A 19,715-nucleotide genomic window follows, 5' to 3' on the forward strand; every position below is an offset into this window, starting at 1 on the left:
GAAGTCGCTGGCACTAATTAATGCCTCTTAGTTTTTTTTGGTTAATTCTTTACTTGAATTTTCAGATTCTTTGAGTATCCTCATATTTTCAGGATTTAGATTCAAAAGCTCAACAATTATTTTAAACATACATCACTTGGAATATCCGAGCGATGACTTGTGATGGATTGGACGGTGGGTGTTTTGGTGTTCGGGTCATTGTTCATTTGTACTTGTTTTAATTTTTATATTTGTTGAATTAATTTTAATTTGTTGTGTTTTTTGAAATTATCAATTAATCAGGTTATTAGTTTTTATTAACTAGTCCCAAAGTTAACTATGTATAGTCTTAATAAATATTCTTCTTTTATGAGATGGTTTTTTTATAATTGGAAGATAATGAGGATTAGTTATGAAATTATTATGTAAAAAAACCTATAAAACAAGGGTTAATTAAATAAATTTTAAAAAACATAAGAATTAGTTGATCAAGATAATAAGAATAAATAATTAACACAAACACAACCTCGATCGGGGTTTGGAATGTTGTGGCTGCATGCATGGTTCAATCAACTATACTCTCCCCCCCCACACACATCAAAGAAGATCTGTATCTCGAGTGTATTAAAAATAAATAAAATAAAAGAATTGTTCAATGCACACACGAATATATATAAAAAGGAGCCAAAGGCAGGGAAGGAAGCTTAATTTCTCCGACTGTTCTACGAGTTGGCTGGCTGGCCTCGAGGTCCCATTTTTTCCAAGGCAAGTACTCATCAGAGGCGGCAGACCAAAGTGAACAAAAGGAGGATCAAGGGAGAGGCATGGAGGGGCTGAGGCTGCTGCTGCGGCTGCTCTTCTCTATTAATGAAATGGAGTACTTTCAGATATCAGAACCCCTTGTTTGAGAGAATTTATTTCTGGCTGTCCATTCCTCTTTAATCTTTCGCCCCACTGCTGAGTGGAAATCCTACCCCTCTCTTTCATTCACGCAACAAAATAAATTTGTATTAATGCATGAGCAGCCCAGCCAAAGAATCCAGGGTTTCCACTTTTTTTTCTTTGTTTTTCTGGCGCTTAACTTGGTCTACGATCTAATTTTTATCACAGCAAAGATGTTCGAGCTTGAGATAATCTGAGAGGAGAGAATACTGGCATGGCATTAATTGAGACACAACTTACTATAAACCCTGAACTTAAAAGAAAAATTAAGCTAAATTTTCTACGTACTGAACCAGCAAATTAAGGTAGCTGTTTGGAAATTGAAAGGGCTGCCCTGCAGAATTCAGATGTGGCATCGATTTTACTTATCTTAGTCTTTCAAGACTCTTAGTAGCCAGGTTTCTTTTGGTGAGTTCGATTAACTCATCACACACACACAAGCATATCATACCAATTAAAACTCTTGTTGAGCTCTATAAATAGTCCAGATTTATTGAAGTTTCAATAAAATATCAGTTACAAGTGATGGTGGCTGCTGCGTTGACTATTACATTGAAAAGCAAAGATGGGGCAGAGAAAAAAGGGCTATGATCACTCTCCAATTCAAAAACTTGACAAGGTTGCCATCTCTTTATCATTGCCTCTTGCTGCACTGGTCTTAGAATGTGATCGTGCAATGTCTTAATATATACTCGTGGAACAATATCAGCATCCTTTCCTCCCTCAAATCTAGCACCTTTGAATGCCCTGACAGGCCCTGCTCGCAGTAGCATTGATGCTAATATGGAGTCCTGATCGACTTGGTCCAAAACCAATAATCAAGGGGCTGGGATTGTTAAGAGATGCAATCATGCTAGCTACTAGTGTCAAAAGACACGAAATAAATCAATATATACCTCTTTAGGGCTCATTTGATAGAGAATTCGTTTCTGGAACTCCTCCTTTATTATAACACTAGTTGGAGGCTCATCTAGACCCATCCCGTATTCTAAATCAGCTATCTCTCCGTACTCAGATACATCAGGGTCACCCTGCTCGATCCATATATATATATAGACATGAATTAGGCCCTTTAGATGCAAAAATGATCTTAGATTAATCTCCAAGGGGTGAAAGCATGCAAGATGTCACCAGGAAAGCAAGACAAATTATAAGAGATTTTGTATCTTACAAACAAGCACTAACAATTGCAGTCATCAGAATTGGAAGACATGGAGGATTTGCTGATACAAGCTTCAGCCGGGAAAGTCAAATATAGCCTATCAACTGGAACTTGGAATATAGCACAAAATACCTCATGATCTAACTTGATCAAATTATGAAGGCCACTAGCAAATAAGACAAGTGATTAAGGAATTTCTTACATCTTTGAAATCTTGATCTGAAGAGAAGCCATGCTTCAACATGTTGGCAGCAACATAAATAGCCAGATGAATTTTCTTAGGAAATCTGTGTATAGCGTCTGTCAAGCTCAAACCTCCTGCACTATGTCCTACCAATATAACCTACATATATACAGCGAAGCAAGCAAGCATCCCATAAAAATCAATCGCTTATAGTTGACAGAAGCTTTTAGTTAGTTTACCTTTTCATCGTGTGGCAAATTCGACAAGAAGTCGATAAGGGGTGCATTGTACTCATCAAAAGTGAGGATCGTGTTGGGATTGGACTGATCAATACCAGCACTTTTAAGGTCTAGGCATGTGACCTTATAGCCAGATGTTTCCATGAGACACCTGATCTTGTACCAGCACCAGGCTCCATGGCATACTCCATGGACTAGAACAAAGTACGGTTTTTGAAGTCCGACCACCTCGTTCATTTTAGCCCACCTCCCACCTCCCCAGCTGGAAATTCTCACTTAGCTAGCAGTGCTTGAATATTCTTGGACTAATTTCCTTCAGCTGCAATTGTTTATTCGATCTTGGTTCTTGTATGATGACTGATTAATGATTGTGTGTTTGTTTTTGTGGTTGAGATTGAGTTGTGTATGGGATCCACCAAAAAAAACTAGAAAAATTAATTTTTGTGGCCAACCACAACCACTAAAGCTATGCAAGCTGGCATACTTCAATTGTTTATTCAATCTTCTTGGTTCTGATAGGATGTCGATGATAAGGATTATCGCTATTTGTCTTGGAAACAGGTGTGAAGGTCAATTTAGGATATTCATGCATGATATTGGCATAATGTGATTTGTCAATGGGTAAAGGTAAATGTACCTTTTCTTGTGTGGTGTGGTCCCCATTTTTTGAAGGAAGAAGCTACAATACATCGACAAACTAGATTATAAAACCAACAAATTAAGGTAGCTGTTTGGAAATTGCAAGGGCTGCCCTGCAGAATTCAGATGTGGCATCGATTTTACTTCTTTTAGTCTTCAAGACTCTTTAGTAGCCAGGCTTAGTTAGATAATTAACTCATCACACACACACACAAGCATATTATAACCAATTGGACTTGCATGTGTCAATTACAATGGGTGCGAGCTATGCACAACATGCGGCAAGAATACTCAAGGCTCGAGACACGGGCAGTTCTAAGAAGCATGTGACGCGAAGCTGAAAACTTGCAGTGACTGAACATATCTCCTGTTAATTAAATACCATCATGCCAACTCCAAGGCACACGACTACATCTTGTATATTTAATATAAGCAAGGGTTAATTATTTAGGTGTAAAGATTTGCGATTAAAAGTGTATTATCATGGTTGAGTTTTGGTTGCTATATCATGGTCATTGGAGACTTACATGGTTATTAACTTCAGGGTTCGTAGATTTAGGGCCCGTAGAATTAGTCGTGGTACGCGCAAACTGGCCCGGACAAATTTAAAAAAAAATAAAAAATATAAGCCAGGGGGGACAAACAGAGATGAAGCCACCTGTTAACGGAGTTTCCTTCTCGTTTCTTGCGTGTGAAATGCATTCGATTTACTCAATTAACCTAACGTGAAAGTGATATCAGAACAAGTGCTGTGTACATATGTGTGAGAGCCTATATATGCAGTTCGATGGCAATGGCGTGTTAATCATTGTATTTTTAATTAGTTAATAGGGTTAGCAGTGGAAAGAGAGAGGCCTGCAAGCTGGGTTCTTGATGTTTACTTGTATAATTCTACATCCTGCTTCGATAATGGCATACCATCCTGCAAAAATAACAAAGAAGCCATCGCTAAGAAATTCTTGCTGGCTTCAGAAGGGACAGACTGTAGGATAAAGACAAAGAGAAACCCTGGCCTTTTGACTTTGTTCCATTTATTTTCGGTTACAAAGTCGAAAGCAATAAATAAACATCTCGCCATGTTCCACTCCGTGTGGAGACATCTCTAGAGATCTTCTCTTCTAACATTAATTGACCACCATGCTTCATGACGTTGCGAATAGGACTAAGATGATCTTACTAAACAAGAATAATTTAGTAACCCAAATCATTATCTTATACTTTCATGGACCTATATCAAAATAGCTCGCTAATTACCGTGAAAAGGAATTTTTTTTTTTTATTATTAACGAAACTGGAGAGATTATATATATTAAGCTAGCCATTTAGTAGACGAAAACCCAGCTAGCATAAGAAGTGAAAAAAAGTAATACAACAATGGAAATGAAAAATGAAGTAACAAGATTGAAAATTATAGCTGAATCTTTTGTTGAAAGAGTGGATTCAAGTTGTTCCTTTGTGCTAATGGATTTGCTCAATAACCTCCATTAAACTGCCAAGTAGCGCTTCTAATATCTCGGTTCCATCAAAGAATGCATACATCTTCAGCAACCAGCAATCCAAGGCCTCATTCTACCCAGAATATTATTTCTTTGACTAGATAATTTACGAAGACAGGGATAAAACTCTGACGACTAAGCATTCTCACCAACCCAAACATCATCCAAAATGTTTAGGTTATACTTTCTTCTTATGAATTCTTCCTATCGTTCTTGGTTCCTGAACCCCATTTTTCAAAACCATTTGAATAGAAGGGCTTTTTTTTTTCTTTGTTCTTTTTTTTGCAGTAATTAAACCTATTCCTAGGTCCCCTCTGTCGTTCTCTCTAACAGCCATGATCTAAGCTACAGTATGCACTTTTTGCTTGTCAAAATGACCACACCAAAAAAAATCCACACTTCATAGATAAAGTTTGCCACGTCCTTCGGCATCCAAAATAAGGACATGATCTCGTTTGCTTAATCGATAATTTTAGCAATATCTTCTCATTCAACTACACGTCTTAATTAGAAATAATTAGATGGTAGTGAAGGAGAAATGAAACAGCAATTCTTATTGCAGGGAAACAACTAGATTTAGTACAAGATTCTGAGGGTTTTTCTATCTATTAAAAAAGAAAGAAAAAACAGAGATCGGTGTATAAAATAAATTTGTTTAGAATAATTTGAGATTTTCAAGTACATATGCACGATTATTTCAAATTTAATTGATTATGAAAAATTAAGTCAATCATTAAAAATTAAATCCCATGTGTTGCAATTGCTTAAGTGCATTGACTTGTATGGAGATTCAAGTGGGAAACCAGATTTTTAAAAAGGTATCCATTATATCCCATTTTTCCTCCATTGTTATGTAATATAACTCTTCACATCTCTCTCTCTCTCTCTTGTAGTTGTGGGGTTGTGGTTCTTGTGAGTGGGCAAACAATTTCATCAGATTTGTCTCTATTACTTCCGCCTTTCTTTCTTTTGAGACTGATCATCCATCACCACTAGTCTACTACTGCATATGCCCCTAATTATCATCCCTCGAGATTTCCAATAACAGCAAACAAGAAAGCCTCTTTCTTTCTCTACTGTATGCTCCACCTTGTTCCAGTCTCTCTTTCTTTTGCTGCTTTGGTTTACTTCTCTTTTCTATGGATTCAGTCTTCTTTTATCCTTTTCAATTTGTATGAGCTGATTTATATCATGATATGTAGTGGTTAATGTGCTAACTAGATTGTTTGATTTGATCTCCACTTGAAGATTATTAGTTTCTGCCATTAAAAACCAGTGACCCTTTTGAATTTTGCAGCTTCTTTTTTTCACCTCATTACTGAAACAAATGCAAATGTAAAAATTCAATCTTTTTTCTCATTTTTGGTGGAATATTCTAAAGATTCAATCTTTCTATTTCCACTAAAATAAACAAATGTTCAGTCTTGATCCCTTTAAACTACCGAAGAAATCAACAAAACTTATCAATTTTCTTAGTTAGTTCATAAAGCTTGTTTTTCTAACCGAAATAGAAACAAAGGAAAAAACCCTTTTGGATTTTGGTATTCGCAATTTTCTGCGTCTAATAAGGGAATATTTTAACTAATGCTACAGAGTTTAGTGATTTTCAGACAAAGGAGTTGTACTTCTTGTCGGCATGATTTTTTTTCAAAACATTATCTTTTCAATTTCTTTTTTTTAAAAAAAAAAATCATTTTGGATTAACACCATTTTTCCACCCACTTATTTTTCAAGTCGGCTTGAACACCTGTTGTTAAAGCGTGTTTGGAAACGCGTCTAAGTTATGTTTTTTCAAAAAAAATTATAAAATTTTAATTTAAAATAATTTATTTTATATTTTTAAATTATTTTGATATAATGATTTTAAAAATAATTTTTAAAAATAAAAAATATTTTAATACATTTCTATAAAAAAAAATAATTGCCATTATTATTAGAATTTCAAACACACTTTTAATATAAAAAGATATATTTTTTTTTTTAAAATTATAAGAGAAATATTAAATTGATATTTTCTAAATTTTTTTTAATTATTTTAATAAAAAAATTAATTAAAAAACATTTCTAGAAATATGAACAAGTGGCGGCACTATGTGTTTTAAAACTACGTTGTTTTGTTTTGGGGGCGTTAGTTGTTAAGATATTTGTTCACCATGAAGACTATATGTAATAGCTATCTTTGTAACTGTGTGGCAGGTTTGTTGATAATACCACATCAGTTTATTTTGGACCGCCGCATCATTCCCTTCAACGTCCGAAATGGCTTCTCCGATGGTGAGAACAGATTTTCCTTTTCCTCTAGTTTTAGCAAACAATTGGTTTCCTATGTTCGACCTCGGTGATGGGCTATAGTTTTGCAGTCTCATCTGTTCGCTGAATGTTCTCATCATTCTAAGAAATTTAGTCTGAGTTGGTTTTTGTAACTGGTGCTCTTTTTATGAATTTCAGGTCCCGTCTAAGAATTTCAAGGGATTGCAATCAAGAAAATCACATTCCTGGTGGTGGGATAGTCATATCAGTCCTAAAAATTCCAAGTGGCACACTGAGAATCTTGAGGGTGAGCTACTGCTTTCTCGCTGTCCCTTTTCATTCAAGGACTTGTTGGTAGAACAGAAATGTGCATGAATCAAATGTGAAATAGGAGCAGATTATCAAATAAGGGTGTCTTGCCGCGTCTTTGGAATCGCAAATTTAAGTAAAAATGCTCCTCAGAGACAAGATAAATGTGTTAAAAGGACATGCATGGTCAATACTGTTGTCTGGTGCCCATATTTGGGGCCTGCCTCTATTTTACCACCCCAAAAGAATAGTGGTTATTCTCTAGTTAAAGATAGCCATTTGCTCCTGATGAATTTTTATTTTTTATTTTGTTTCCGACATGGGAATACCCTGAGTGATTGCCATGGTCAATCCGGAACCCCCCTGATTTTTTGTAACAGTAGTTGTTTTCTCTGAACTTTGTATTTTGCATCACAAAACAGTGAGTTCCTGTGATCATTTTTATCTCCAAAATGCAAAGAAAAAAAGTGAGAAAACGATCCTTGACTGCAGAGATGGACCAGAGCGTTAAGCGGATGCTGAAGCTAATTGAAGAGGATGGAGACTCATTTGCTAAAAAGGCTGAGATGTATTATCAGAGGAGACCAGAATTGATTTCTCATGTAGAGGAGTTCTACCGGATGTACCGATCTCTGGCAGAACGTTACGATCACGTGACAGAAGAATTAAGGAAGAGCATTCCATCAGATCTCCAGTCCCAGGGCTCTGGGATTTCTGACGTTATCTTTGAACCACCTTCTCCTGCTGGTGAACAAAAACCAAGCCGTCTTAAATCCGGCCCTCGAGCTGCTGGTTTTAATTTCTTTTTGGGCTCTGGTGGCAGTAGCGATCATCACCGTAAAGAAGTAGACGAATTATCCACGTTGACGGATTCAGAATCAGAATCTGATGATTCTTCAGTAAGCAATTACTCAGGTCTATCTGGGAATAGTGGTGACCAAGGACTGTCCCGGAGAATAATTGATTTAGAAATTGAGCTTCGTGAAACGAAAGAAAAGCTACGGATGCAGCAAGATGAGAGTGTTGATGGATCATTTAGGGGTGTCAGAAATGAAGATTCTGAGGATGTTCTTGCAGAAATTACAGGGTGTGAGCGAGATCTGACAATTGCAAATGAGGAGTTACGGCTGTCAGAAGAAGAGGTTACTCGATTGAATACTGAGCTTCAAAAATATAGGTCATCTGAAGTCTCTGATGGTTTGCAGTCTGAGTTCGCATCGCCAGCTGAGAGCAAGGTCATAACCAGGGAGGTTGAACTGGAATTTGAGGTAAATCAAGCTTCTCATCTTCAACAAAGGATTGGCGGGTCGGAAGCTGAAACTTTGGACTCCAATGTTAAGATTCAAGCACTAATGGAAGAACTCAGGATTGCTAAAGAGAGGCTTCATGTTTCAGAGATAGAAATAGCTACTTTGAAAAAACAACTTGAGGGTGGTGGACCATCTGAGAAAATCAATAATTTGCAAGATCAACTGGCGTTGGCTCACAAGGAGATAAATACGTTGAAAAACAAGCTCAACGCAGAAAAAAGGGAGGTCTCCAAGCTGCAAGAAAGAACTGCCAGGCTGAAAACTAATCTGTCAGACCGGGATTGTGAGATGAGAGATCTTAAAATAGCAATGTCTGATGCTGAGCTGAAGATTTTTCCAGAAAAGGCACGGATCAAGGCTGAAATATCTAAATTGATAGAGGAGAGGACATGCTTGGAGGAGCGGCTGAAAGAACAGGAATCACGTTGCCGTTCTTTAGAGGATGGTATCAGGATGTTCCAGGCTGAGAAGGCAGAAATGCAGGAAACACTTGAACGTGAAATTCAGAAGTTAAAGGAAGACACTGCTGAGCGAGACAGTCGCATAAAATCTGAGAGAGATGAGCTTAATGAGAAAGCTATTACACTTAAAGCAGGGGTAACTTCTGGAGACAACCGGGTCAATCAAATGGATAAGCATCTGCAACAATTACACATGGAGCATGTCAAGCTACTTGCCGGGGCAGAAGAGGCACGTAAACTAATGGATGAGTTAAGATCAAAAGCTGAGGATTTGGAGGGAGAAGTTGAGAGGCAAAGAATTTTAATCCTGGAAGGAGCAGAAGAGAAACGTGAGGTAATAAGGCAACTGTGTCTCACTCTTGAACATTACAGGAACGGTTATCATACTCTACGACAGGCTTTTGCTGGGCACAAGGGAGTTCCAGTTTTGGCAACATAAAGTTAGGTTGTGGCTGCAACTCAACTGCAAATCTGATAGTGCTGCAGTGCGAGTGTGAGCCCAGTCAGGTACTCAGTAGCGTAATCATGTATTTCCTTTTTTTTTTTTCTGCCATGCCTCATGTTTGAGCTGAGTGATGCCTGGGTTTACCATTGTTGGTTAGTAGTCCTGTGGCATTTCTTTGGTCTGTATAGCAAACATCTCAAGAAGAACTAATGTGTTGGGGGTTCTTGAGGCCGTAAAAATAATTCCTCGAACATAAAAGTAGATGAGGATTCTTGCAGTCAGACTCTTACCGAACCTATTACTGAATGGGTTTGTCTTAATTTACCTGTACTTCGAATAGAAGAAATGAAAGCTTTTCCTTTTCTGCAAAATTTCTACCCAATCTTTAATATTTATTATATTTCTTTGTATTGTTGTCGTCAACGTCACTAGTAGGTATCGCTGTATTACCTTTTCTTATCGTGGTTGACAAGGTATTAGAGCTTTTCTAGTATAAACGAAAGGTGGAAGGAGGCATCAACTTCCACAATACTCATTCCCTTCTTCAAATTCGACAAAGCTGTCCCCAATTAGACTCATCAAAGGAATAGCAAAGAAGAATAAATCATACAGCAAAAGGCCACTAGAAAGCTCTTCTACTAGGTAGACAGTAAGGAGAAAGAAATGCTGGCCGCCGTGACTGGTGGAGCGTCAGGCTTTTCACTATTTGACCTTCCTGGCAGAATGGGAAGCGCCAAGCAATTCCTAACAGTGCGCGGTGTGATTGAGCAACGTAAAAGCTAAAGACTCGCTTGAAGACTTTATGACTTCTTTTAAGCCTGCCTTTTCAGGTCACAACCACAAGCTATTGTTTTGGCTTTTCAAGCCTTGTTTTTATTCCATGTGATGCAATGAAAAAGATTATTTTATTTGTCGGCAAGGCTTTTAGTCATGTGAAGGAGTCTTTATAATATTTTATTTCAGCCCTTGTGATTTCTAAAAGGAATTATTTTAGACCACCCCATGTTCTATTTTAATTTACAAATTAATTCTTCCTTTAAATCTTCTGGTCCTTGTGATTTATAAAATTACAATTTAGCCCTCCTATGACAACCCTTTCTACAATTACATCCTTGCATGATTACTCATTAAGTATTAAATACATAGCTTACATGTACATAATACTTGTAGTGTAATGAATCATTACAATTGCAATCCCTCGTTGCATTATAATCTTAAAAATAACATAATCAAATATAAAAATATAATATATCAGAACATGCATTCGCATTTGCATCCGTTCAATATAAACATTGAATAAGATTGATTAGAGGTAATTAAGCAACCATTGAAACATCACATCACTGGTGCATACAAACTGGACACCCACGTTAATCTAAAAAAAAAACACCCACGTTAATCTAAAAAAAAAAGTTGGTGGTGCTTGAAAAGTATGTCAATGATCCAAAACCCCAAAACAAATAAATTAAGGGGTCCAATAAAACATGCCAGGAAAAGTAGAAACGCTATATAAACTTACTAGTTGCTACAACTACAAATCTAAGTATGGACAGGAACCTCAGGAAAATAAGTTCCATCAATACAAATAAAGTCAATAATAGTCCCAACTAAAAAAAATTAACCAAATGCAAAAGGAGTTTTCAAAGACAGTTCCACACATTGATGATACTCCACAATGTATATAAACAAAACATGACCAGAATGACAGATGTAATCCATGAGTATATCATTGCTCTCTACATCTAAGGACCAGGTATCACACCTCTTTCTCAATTTGCTGAGCAAGTTCTCTGTAAGGAGCCAACACCATCGCCAATGGTCCATCACCACGCTGAACAGGAGGTTGAGCCAAGCAATGCTACCAGATCAACACAACAAAAAATAAAAATCCCAATCAAAAACAGCAAAATAAATACAATACCATAGAACATATCTTCTTATAAAACGACTTCTAACATCGATCACCTGTATCATAGGAATGGTAAATGCTGCAGTTTTTCCACTACCAGTTTCAGCACAACCCAACAAATCCCTTCCACTAAGGGCAACTGTCATTGCCTGAGCCTGAATCAAAGTCGGCCGCGTATGCTCATGATGCGCAATATCCTTCATGGTACTTTGATGCAAACACTGACAAATATTCACCAGATAATCAAATAAAATATTACTAAATATAGCAACTTCAAAAAAAAAATTACTAATTTTTTTTTTTTGAAGTGAATTTACCATATCTTCAAATGATTCAATAGGCGCAGGTGCAGGAGATGAACCCGAAGCAACATTGACATTTATTTTGAGCTGAGAACGAATTTCTTCAATCTGCATTTATTATGAAAAATTTAATCACAGCTAAAAATAATTTTAATTAATAAATTCAATTTTTTTCTTTTTTTGTGAGAACAGATTACTGATAAATAAAGCAATTTAGTACAATAATCACTTAAAATACAAAAATCGGAAAAAGATTGGAGAACTTGAAAAGGAAGTGAACTTGATCTGGAGAGAAGCGAAGGACGCGGTCGGAGGGCCTCCACTGAGGAAAAACAGGTTGAGGAACTGAGATGGTTCGCGCGACGGAGGCGGAGGTCCGTAAGGAGAGAGAGTTGAATGTGGAGGAAGAAGAAGTGGCGGGGAGGTGGAATTTGAAGAGGAATGGGAGAGATTAGTGTCTGTTAAAGGCGGTGACTGAGTTCTGCTAGTAGTAACGGTAGTGGTTGAGCTTGAGTTTCTCAGGTGAGGAGGGATATACGACATCGTTTTTTAGGAGTGAAGGGAGAGTGTATCAGCGAGGTAGAAGGGTAGAAGAGAGAGAGAGAGATGGCCTTGAAGGTTTTTTTCGTTTTTTTACCGTTCTATCACAGTTTGGTAAAAGCAATAGGAAAATAAAAATAAAAATAAAAATAAAAATATGGTCAGTGTTTCAAGATAAAAACATAAAGAGAAAAACACTGAAAAAAATATTCATAAAAGTAATGAGAATATTTTTATCTATATTTTTGTTATAGTTATATTTCTTTATTTTTTCAAAATGAATTTGAAAAATACCTAATAAAATAGTAATAATTACTATTTAAACACCATAAAATTACTCAAAAAATAATATAAATTGAAAAATTATATGAATAATTACAGAATAACTATATTTTTAAATATTTGTTTGGTACACAAATGTTACTAAAAATAACAGTTATTTTATAAGAAGTTATGCATATAAAAATCAACTTAAAATATTATAAAAAGTTAATAATCAAGAGATAAAATTCATAATTTAATTCAAATGACCAAAAGAAAAGGAAATAAATTGATGTGACAAGAGAGAAAAAATTTAAAAAAAATAGAATGGATCATGAAAACACATTATAATATTTTTTTTGAACATATTTTATCATTATAAAATTTTAATTAAATAATTTTAACTATATCTTAAAAAATTATTAATTAACCTCGAATGAAATTCATAAACTGCTTTAATCTTAAATTAACTCTAGATAAAAACCCTGACCAATTACATTATTGTTTAATAATTTTTTAATATATAGTTATTATCAAATCAAGATTTTTCTAAAATTACCTAATTTATTAAAAACAAAATCTTGATAAGTCTTCATTAACCTATTCTTTCTTTTTCTTATTTTTTTTTTCATTTTTCTCTCTTGCCACATTAGCTTATTTTATCTCTTTTTTTTATTTGTTGAATTTTGAATATTATTTTTTGATTATTAATTTTTTATAAAATTATAGATTAACTTATATATATATTAACTAATTTGCATGAGACATGTGTTTTGACTTTTAACTAAAGAACCACTATATAAATCAATATTCACAAACACAATTATGTTAAAATTGTGTGATTTTTTAAGTATTTTTTCAACTTGTATTATATTTCTAAAACTTTTACCAAACTCTGTTGTTTTTCACAAAAATTCATTTTTTGGATGAAGTAAATTATTTAATTAGTCCCTGTTTTCTTAGTAAGTCATTAATTAGTCCCCTTGATATAAACTTCTCAGTATCACATACTCTTGTATTTAAATATGCTTATAGCTTAATCCCTTTCTTAAATTGTTGTAATTCACTCTAAACCATAACTTCAGCTTTTATTACATTACAAGCATCTGCATATTCTCTTCCAAGAACACAACTCAACACCGCTTTGCCTCTAAAAACAGCTTCCATCCTCCCTTATCAGTTGCAGAAGAAGACAATCTTATATGCTTACTTTAATAAAGAGTTGTGATTTATTCCTCGACACCAATTAAGTATTGATCCCATCATTTCATAACTCCTGTAACCTCCCCGTTTCTGCCTTCAAAACCCTGACGAAAACAGCCTCCTGGGAGGGCAACACTAGACAACCAGTAACTGCACGCAGAAACCCCATTACTGTCAGCCACCAAGGTCCCATCATCATCCACCCAAGCCTAAGCCACATACTCGCCATTTCCTTTCCTTTTCATTTTAAAAGGCCAAGCTCGCGCACCATCTAATTTTCTTGAACACTGGAGACCCCCTTCTTCCAGCAACCAAAGCTCCCTCATTTTATTTTTTTCCTCTGAAAAACCTACATGAACACAAGCTCTTCTTTTCTAGTGATAGCCCCTCCAAAAAATAGAATAACTGACAGCCTTCTATCTCATTTCCCAGCAGCATCCCTCAACTTATGTCGCCTCCTAACTCCAGTCATTTTCTCCTTCAAATCCATGATAGTAACAGCAGCTCTTCAACCCGAGAACCCACACGGAGACCATCACATCACTTGAAGCCCCACTGATACCAGCAACGACAGCACCAACCGACCTCAATCAGCAAGGGCTGCACGTCACTTCTCAGCCCTGCGCGCCCACTGCCTGACTCCAGTAGCTTCCAATATTGCCATCATCTTCAACTGCAAGCTCATCAGCCAACCATCCACCATTGCCTCAACCAAAGCAGACCAACAGTTTCCTCTGTATCTCCCACCATTAGAGAAGCTGCAGCCACTCCAGCAAACTCTCTTCACGTGACAGCATCGTGAGACTCCATCCGATTGTCCAAGGTTTCTTCTCCATCCAGCAACAGCGATCGTTCTCCACGGATCATCACATCCACTTAGCAATTGGAAGAACCTCCAGCAGCAGCGAACCTCTCTGAACCATCACCGTGAGCAGCAACCTTCAAGATCAGCAGCAGTGCAGCTTCATCCAGTAGCAGCGGTCTAGAAATAACAGTTACTGTCTTCCTCCACAAAATCGTGACCCAACTGTAACATCCAGCGGCAACCGAGAGAAGCAGAATCATCAGCAACCGCGGTAGATGACACCAACTCCAGCAGCAGCCGTGAGCAACAACAAATCAGTGTAGCAGAGTTCTTAAGTCCAGCAGCCTTGTTCGCCTTCGTTTTTTTTCATTTGAAGGTCCCTTTCTTAAACTCATAAAACATGTCTTCTTTTAATTTATTTATTTATTATGATTTGTTGTTTTTTTTGGATGCATGGTTTCTGGGCATAAGTCATAACAAACTCTTTAGATGAATGTTTTGACCTTCCTAAATAGAAGAGGTAAGAGGGAACTCGGTCTTTTTGTTACTTGACTAGGCCTTCAAGTACTTTTAGTCTCTAAAAATACTCGGGTTGCTTGTGTTAAGCCTGGCCCATTGTTTGATCAGTAAAAGGGCCCGTATATTTTTCTTCGGATTGGTGTTGGTTTTGGGCAGGCACCTAGCCGGCTTGGCTTTGCTATTGAAATTGGATTTTTTTATTAAGTTGTTTTACTCTGAAATACTGGATTAATTTTGTTAATTTAAGTTTTTTTTAATTAATTTTTTTTTAATTTTATATTTTAATATTGTTTTGATTAAAAATTAAATATCATGATTTGTTTTCTATTAAGTTATTATTGCCTCGTATTCCGAGAATAGTGTTTAGCAAGTTGGCTAGAGTTGTTGTATCTGTGTTTTAACTTAATTTTTTTTAATTTCACTATTCACCATTAAATTAATTCAGAATTGAGTTTTATAATTTATTTTAATTTATTTTTCATGTGACAATCCAGGACTCATGACTAGGTTCGCGAGTTTTATAGATTAACTTAAGTTAAATTAAGTTATTTTTTAATTTTTTTCCATAAGGTTATTTAGGTCTCATGATTTAGATCACTAGTCTTTTAATTTTATGACTTAGGTTGCAGGTTTTACAAGGTAATCTAGGTGACTTAACGGTTTTTCTTTAAATTTTTTTTAATTTTAATATTTAATATTAGATTGATTGAGAATTAAGATTCATAATTTGTTTTGGTTTTCTTTATTAAGTTATCATTATTTTATAACCTGAGAATAATACTTAGATAGTTAACCGAGATTTTTTTCTCAAATTTTATCATTTGATATTAGATCAGTTGAGAATTAAGTTTTATAATTTATTTTTATTTATTTTTTATAGGATTATTTTTTTATGATAAAAGTTATGAATTTAAAAAGTTAATTTGAGTTTTTTTTCATGTTATTTTTATAAGGTAATTTGAGTTTTTGGACTTGAAAAGTTATATATTGAAGATTAAGTTGTAAGCTTTTTTTTATTATAATGATCATTTATGCGTACAAGAGTTTAGGTTGCTTTGAAACCATCAATAAATTGAACGAAACCTTTTTGAACCTTCAGAAAGTCATGCTCTCGCCATTGCAACCCCAACTTTCATACATGTCTTAATAGAAAATAGAAGGTAGAGATCAATAAAGTTTTTTTTAAAAAAAAAAATGTATCAAGAACCATGTTAAATTCCAGAAATATTACTCCTTTGAGATTTTTAAAGATGTATCAAAAACCATGTTAAATTCCACATAAATCAAGGAATTGAAAACCACTGTAAAAATTCTGGGTTTTGAATAATTCTTTAGATGTTCAAAGTTCTGTAAGGTTTTTACAAACTTGAGCCAGAAGCATCGACAAATATTTCACTTGTCAACAGTCTAAAAAATAAGAATGTTGATAGTTTAAGATAGGAGATTAATAATATATATTGTAGAAATAGTAATCAAGCAAGAATTTGAAAGAATGTAGAACATATATATGTATGATGAGATGAGTCTAGTTAGGATTGTTTTTTAAAATATTTTTTATATTGAAATATATTAAAATGATATTTTTTTTATTTTTAAAAGATTATATTTGAGATCAGCACATCAAAACAATCTAAATATAAAAAAATTAATTTTAAAAAAATATGATTTACACTACGTTTCTGAACATTTTCGTAAAGTAGTAAAAGTTTATGTTTATTTTGTAAGTGTGTATATGTTGTTTTTAAAAATATTTTTTAATTAAAAATATATTTGTTTAGATTTTTTTATTTTTGATATTATACTTAAAAATATTATTTTACTATATTTTGTTTTTTAAAAAAAAGTTAATAATGACAAACCAAAAGCAATAAAATAATCCAACTATCAATTTTTATATTTTTAACCGTGTTTATCATATTTCTGTTTAGAATTCAACTCTTTAATATATCTTTCTATCAATTTTTTTTTCATTTAGATTGATATAATCATAAATTTTTATTTTGAAAATTCTTTTTTTTTTTATATACAGAAGTAGAATCTTAACAAAATAAAATTCTTTATTTTTAATTTTTCGTGGTGGAGTGCTTCTAAAACATTTAGATCATTTTTTTTTTTAAAAAAAGATCTATTATATCTCCATATGAATACAATTCAAAGGATATAATTTTATCAATCAGGATGAAATAATAAAATAAAGTATTAGAAATTATATATTATACAAGAATACAATAGACTTTTCTGGAACATCTTTATTATGGGATAACACGGGAACAAACGGATACTTATAACCACACATATACTTACGTGTCTTTGTAAACGTCCACTGCCCCGGCATCATCGTAAAGGGAGCAAGGAAAGGGACTTCTCCTTCCCTTTTTTTTTTTTTTTTTTTTTTTTTTTAAAAAAAAAAAAAAAAAAAACACCCACACAGAGAGAGAGAGAGAGTGTTCCAACTGCTTCCCTTTATTATATATAATTTTATTAACTTCATTGATGAATGAAATTGTCGACATTCACCAATTTCACTAGAGTTTACAACTTCATGGCCGAATTGAAGAATGATCCACTTATTAAAAGTTAAATATGTACTATGTAACAAAAAATAATCAAATCTCGAGATGGTAATAATTGAAATAATTCTTTTTAAATTAATATAAATATTTGGATCAGTTTGCATGTATTATAATTAATTTTATAAACCCTAAAATTGATGATTATATAAATCTTTAGAAAGAATTCTTTAATTTTAAATTTTTATTAATTGACTACTATTTAAATGGTGGTTAGAATAAGGATTATTCTTCCAGTGATGAAAACAAAATATAATGTTCACCCTCCTTGATCTTTTGATTTCGAATTATTATCAAGAGAGATATTAAATTTCTATGAATCTATCAGGCTGATATTGATATGATGTGCAAATTTATGCAAAAAGATTCTATATTTACAAAATGCGAGAGGAGGAAGAAGAGATGAGGAAGAAAAATACATCTCGAAGAATCTGGGACGATTTAGGTGGGGGTAGGTGGGCATGCAGGACTTGAAACTGAGAAGGCTGCACATACGCCGTTAAAAGTAACGGTAAAGTCTAGTCGGCGACCTAAAGCTTGTTTAAAGGTTGACCTTTCTTTCTTTTCATTTATTTCAATTGAGGATTCATTTCTTCCAAATTTCGACTTTTTCCTCCAAACATATTTAACATTTTCAATTTGCACCTCCGCGAAACGTTGATGCCAAATATATTGCAATTCGCAACATGCAGCATCTTTGTTAAAGTAAAAGAAAAGGAAAAATAAAGACTTGTGCATAGTTTTTTTTTTAGATTAACGTGGGTGTTTGGACCAGCTTATGTACATCATAACTAATTCTACGGGCCCTCAAGTTAACGATCATGTAAACTTCCAGTAGTTATTATATGAGTAACCAAAGACTCGAACCTGAGATCACAAAGAGAGCAAACTCCTTGTGCATAGTTTCTTAATTACTCACAGCATAGCATGACACCGATCCTTTAAACTAGGATGATAAACTTGTTCCTTGATTAATTTATTTAAACTAGTTAGTTTTTTTAGTGTTAAAAACATATTAATTATTTTTCTTAATCAGTATTCCTTGATCTAATAATTTATTTTTATAAAAATATAAAAAACTCGTTTCACCAACTTTTTTTAATTAACTCTATTCTTTTAATAAAACAAAATGCAAAATGCAATGAAAAAAATAAATCAATGAAAAAACTAAATTATAAATAAGGATATAAGGATTGATAAATACTTTATAACACCATTATGAAGATATAAATCATAACATAAGTTGTTATTTAAAGAGAATCTAGAAATTTTATTAAAAAAATATATAGAGAGAGAAATAAAAGTGAAAGGAAAAATATGTAATTGTGAAAGAATTAATTTAACCTAAATATTTAAGTTGTTAAGTGAAGATTTAATATCTGATTTATATTATTCTCTAAAATATTTTTTTAATTAAAAGTTTTTTAATCTTGATTTTTATTAAATAAATGGGGATAATGAGATTCGAACTTATGATTGCTTGATCATTGAGATTTTGATATTATGTTCAATAACCAATTTAATCCAATAGCTTAAAGTATTAGGTGAGATCTCAAAATAAAATTTATATTATTCTTTAACAGCAACTAACCCAATAAAAATAATTTAAAATGGATAGAGTATGTGTTTTCAGGAAAATTAAATGAAACGAAGAGAACTAGAAAAATAAATGTAACCAGGGTTTTTTTTAATATTAAATTAGCAACTAAAATCAATAATAAAATTATTAACAAAAACTAAAAGTGGGTATAAAAAGAGTAAGGATTTAGATAAAAACATTTGATTGTAATATAAAATAGAGTTATTATTAGAGAGAAAAAAACTCCCTTTACAAAAAGACATTTTTACATGCAATATGATTATCTCTTGAAATATAACAATTCATTAGAATTTTTGGATAAAAAAAAGATTCTACAATCCTTTAAATCATTATTTTCAATGCTTGAGTTACTAAAATATAGTAAAAATGTGTAATGAAAGTTTAGAAGAATATATATATGTACAATCTTAAATTGTGTGCTGAGAGTACCATAGACTAAATAAAACGGTAAAGTATTTTTAAGACCTCCTGGTGAGAATATTTTTAAATGTCATATGTATAGATACTCTTACACTCTATAAAAATACAAGTTACCAAATATATCTAAAATAATTAAATTAATTTAATTAATTTAATCATAAACAACAACC

At 33.5% G+C, this 19,715-nt stretch overlaps 3 protein-coding genes across 8 annotated transcripts; 1 reads left to right on the plus strand and 2 right to left on the minus strand.

Moving 5' to 3' along the window:
- Positions 1-1,364: 1,364 nt before the first annotated feature.
- Positions 1,365-2,924, minus strand: LOC105137654 (methylesterase 17-like). Its single transcript, XM_011043471.1, has 4 exons — positions 2,507-2,924; positions 2,286-2,426; positions 1,818-1,952; positions 1,365-1,712 (listed from the first exon to the last, which is right to left on the minus strand). The coding sequence occupies exons 1-4, from the start codon at positions 2,741-2,743 to the stop codon at positions 1,434-1,436; spliced, it is 792 nt and encodes a 263-aa protein (XP_011041773.1). The 5' UTR covers positions 2,744-2,924; the 3' UTR covers positions 1,365-1,433.
- A 2,612-nt stretch (positions 2,925-5,536) lies between these two features.
- LOC105137653 (paramyosin-like) lies at positions 5,537-9,787 on the plus strand. Of its 4 annotated transcripts, none has more exons than XM_011043469.1 (4): positions 5,537-5,719; positions 6,835-6,915; positions 7,090-7,198; positions 7,693-9,787. In XM_011043469.1, the coding sequence occupies exons 2-4, from the start codon at positions 6,901-6,903 to the stop codon at positions 9,408-9,410; spliced, it is 1,842 nt and encodes a 613-aa protein (XP_011041771.1). In that variant the 5' UTR covers positions 5,537-5,719; positions 6,835-6,900; the 3' UTR covers positions 9,411-9,787. The 4 variants fall into 4 exon arrangements, with proteins under 4 accessions (XP_011041771.1, XP_011041769.1, XP_011041768.1 ...); XM_011043467.1 differs by having other exon boundaries at positions 6,838-6,915; XM_011043466.1 differs by lacking the exon at positions 5,537-5,719 and having other exon boundaries at positions 6,686-6,915.
- A 1,060-nt stretch (positions 9,788-10,847) lies between these two features.
- LOC105137657 (putative DEAD-box RNA helicase HEL64) lies at positions 10,848-12,261 on the minus strand. Of its 3 annotated transcripts, none has more exons than XM_011043477.1 (4): positions 11,891-12,261; positions 11,643-11,735; positions 11,382-11,532; positions 10,848-11,274 (listed from the first exon to the last, which is right to left on the minus strand). In XM_011043477.1, the coding sequence occupies exons 2-4, from the start codon at positions 11,702-11,704 to the stop codon at positions 11,173-11,175; spliced, it is 315 nt and encodes a 104-aa protein (XP_011041779.1). In that variant the 5' UTR covers positions 11,705-11,735; positions 11,891-12,261; the 3' UTR covers positions 10,848-11,172. The 3 variants fall into 3 exon arrangements, 2 of the variants coding, with proteins under 2 accessions (XP_011041779.1, XP_011041778.1); XM_011043476.1 differs by having other exon boundaries at positions 10,852-11,274; positions 11,908-12,258; XR_844627.1 differs by having other exon boundaries at positions 10,873-11,274; positions 11,382-11,546; positions 11,908-12,253.
- Between the last annotated feature and the right edge of the window lie 7,454 nt (positions 12,262-19,715).

The sequence above is a fragment of the Populus euphratica genome, unplaced genomic scaffold (genome assembly GCF_000495115.2).
Source record: "Populus euphratica unplaced genomic scaffold, PopEup_1.0 scaffold69.1, whole genome shotgun sequence".
NCBI classification, from domain to species: domain Eukaryota; kingdom Viridiplantae; phylum Streptophyta; class Magnoliopsida; order Malpighiales; family Salicaceae; genus Populus; species Populus euphratica.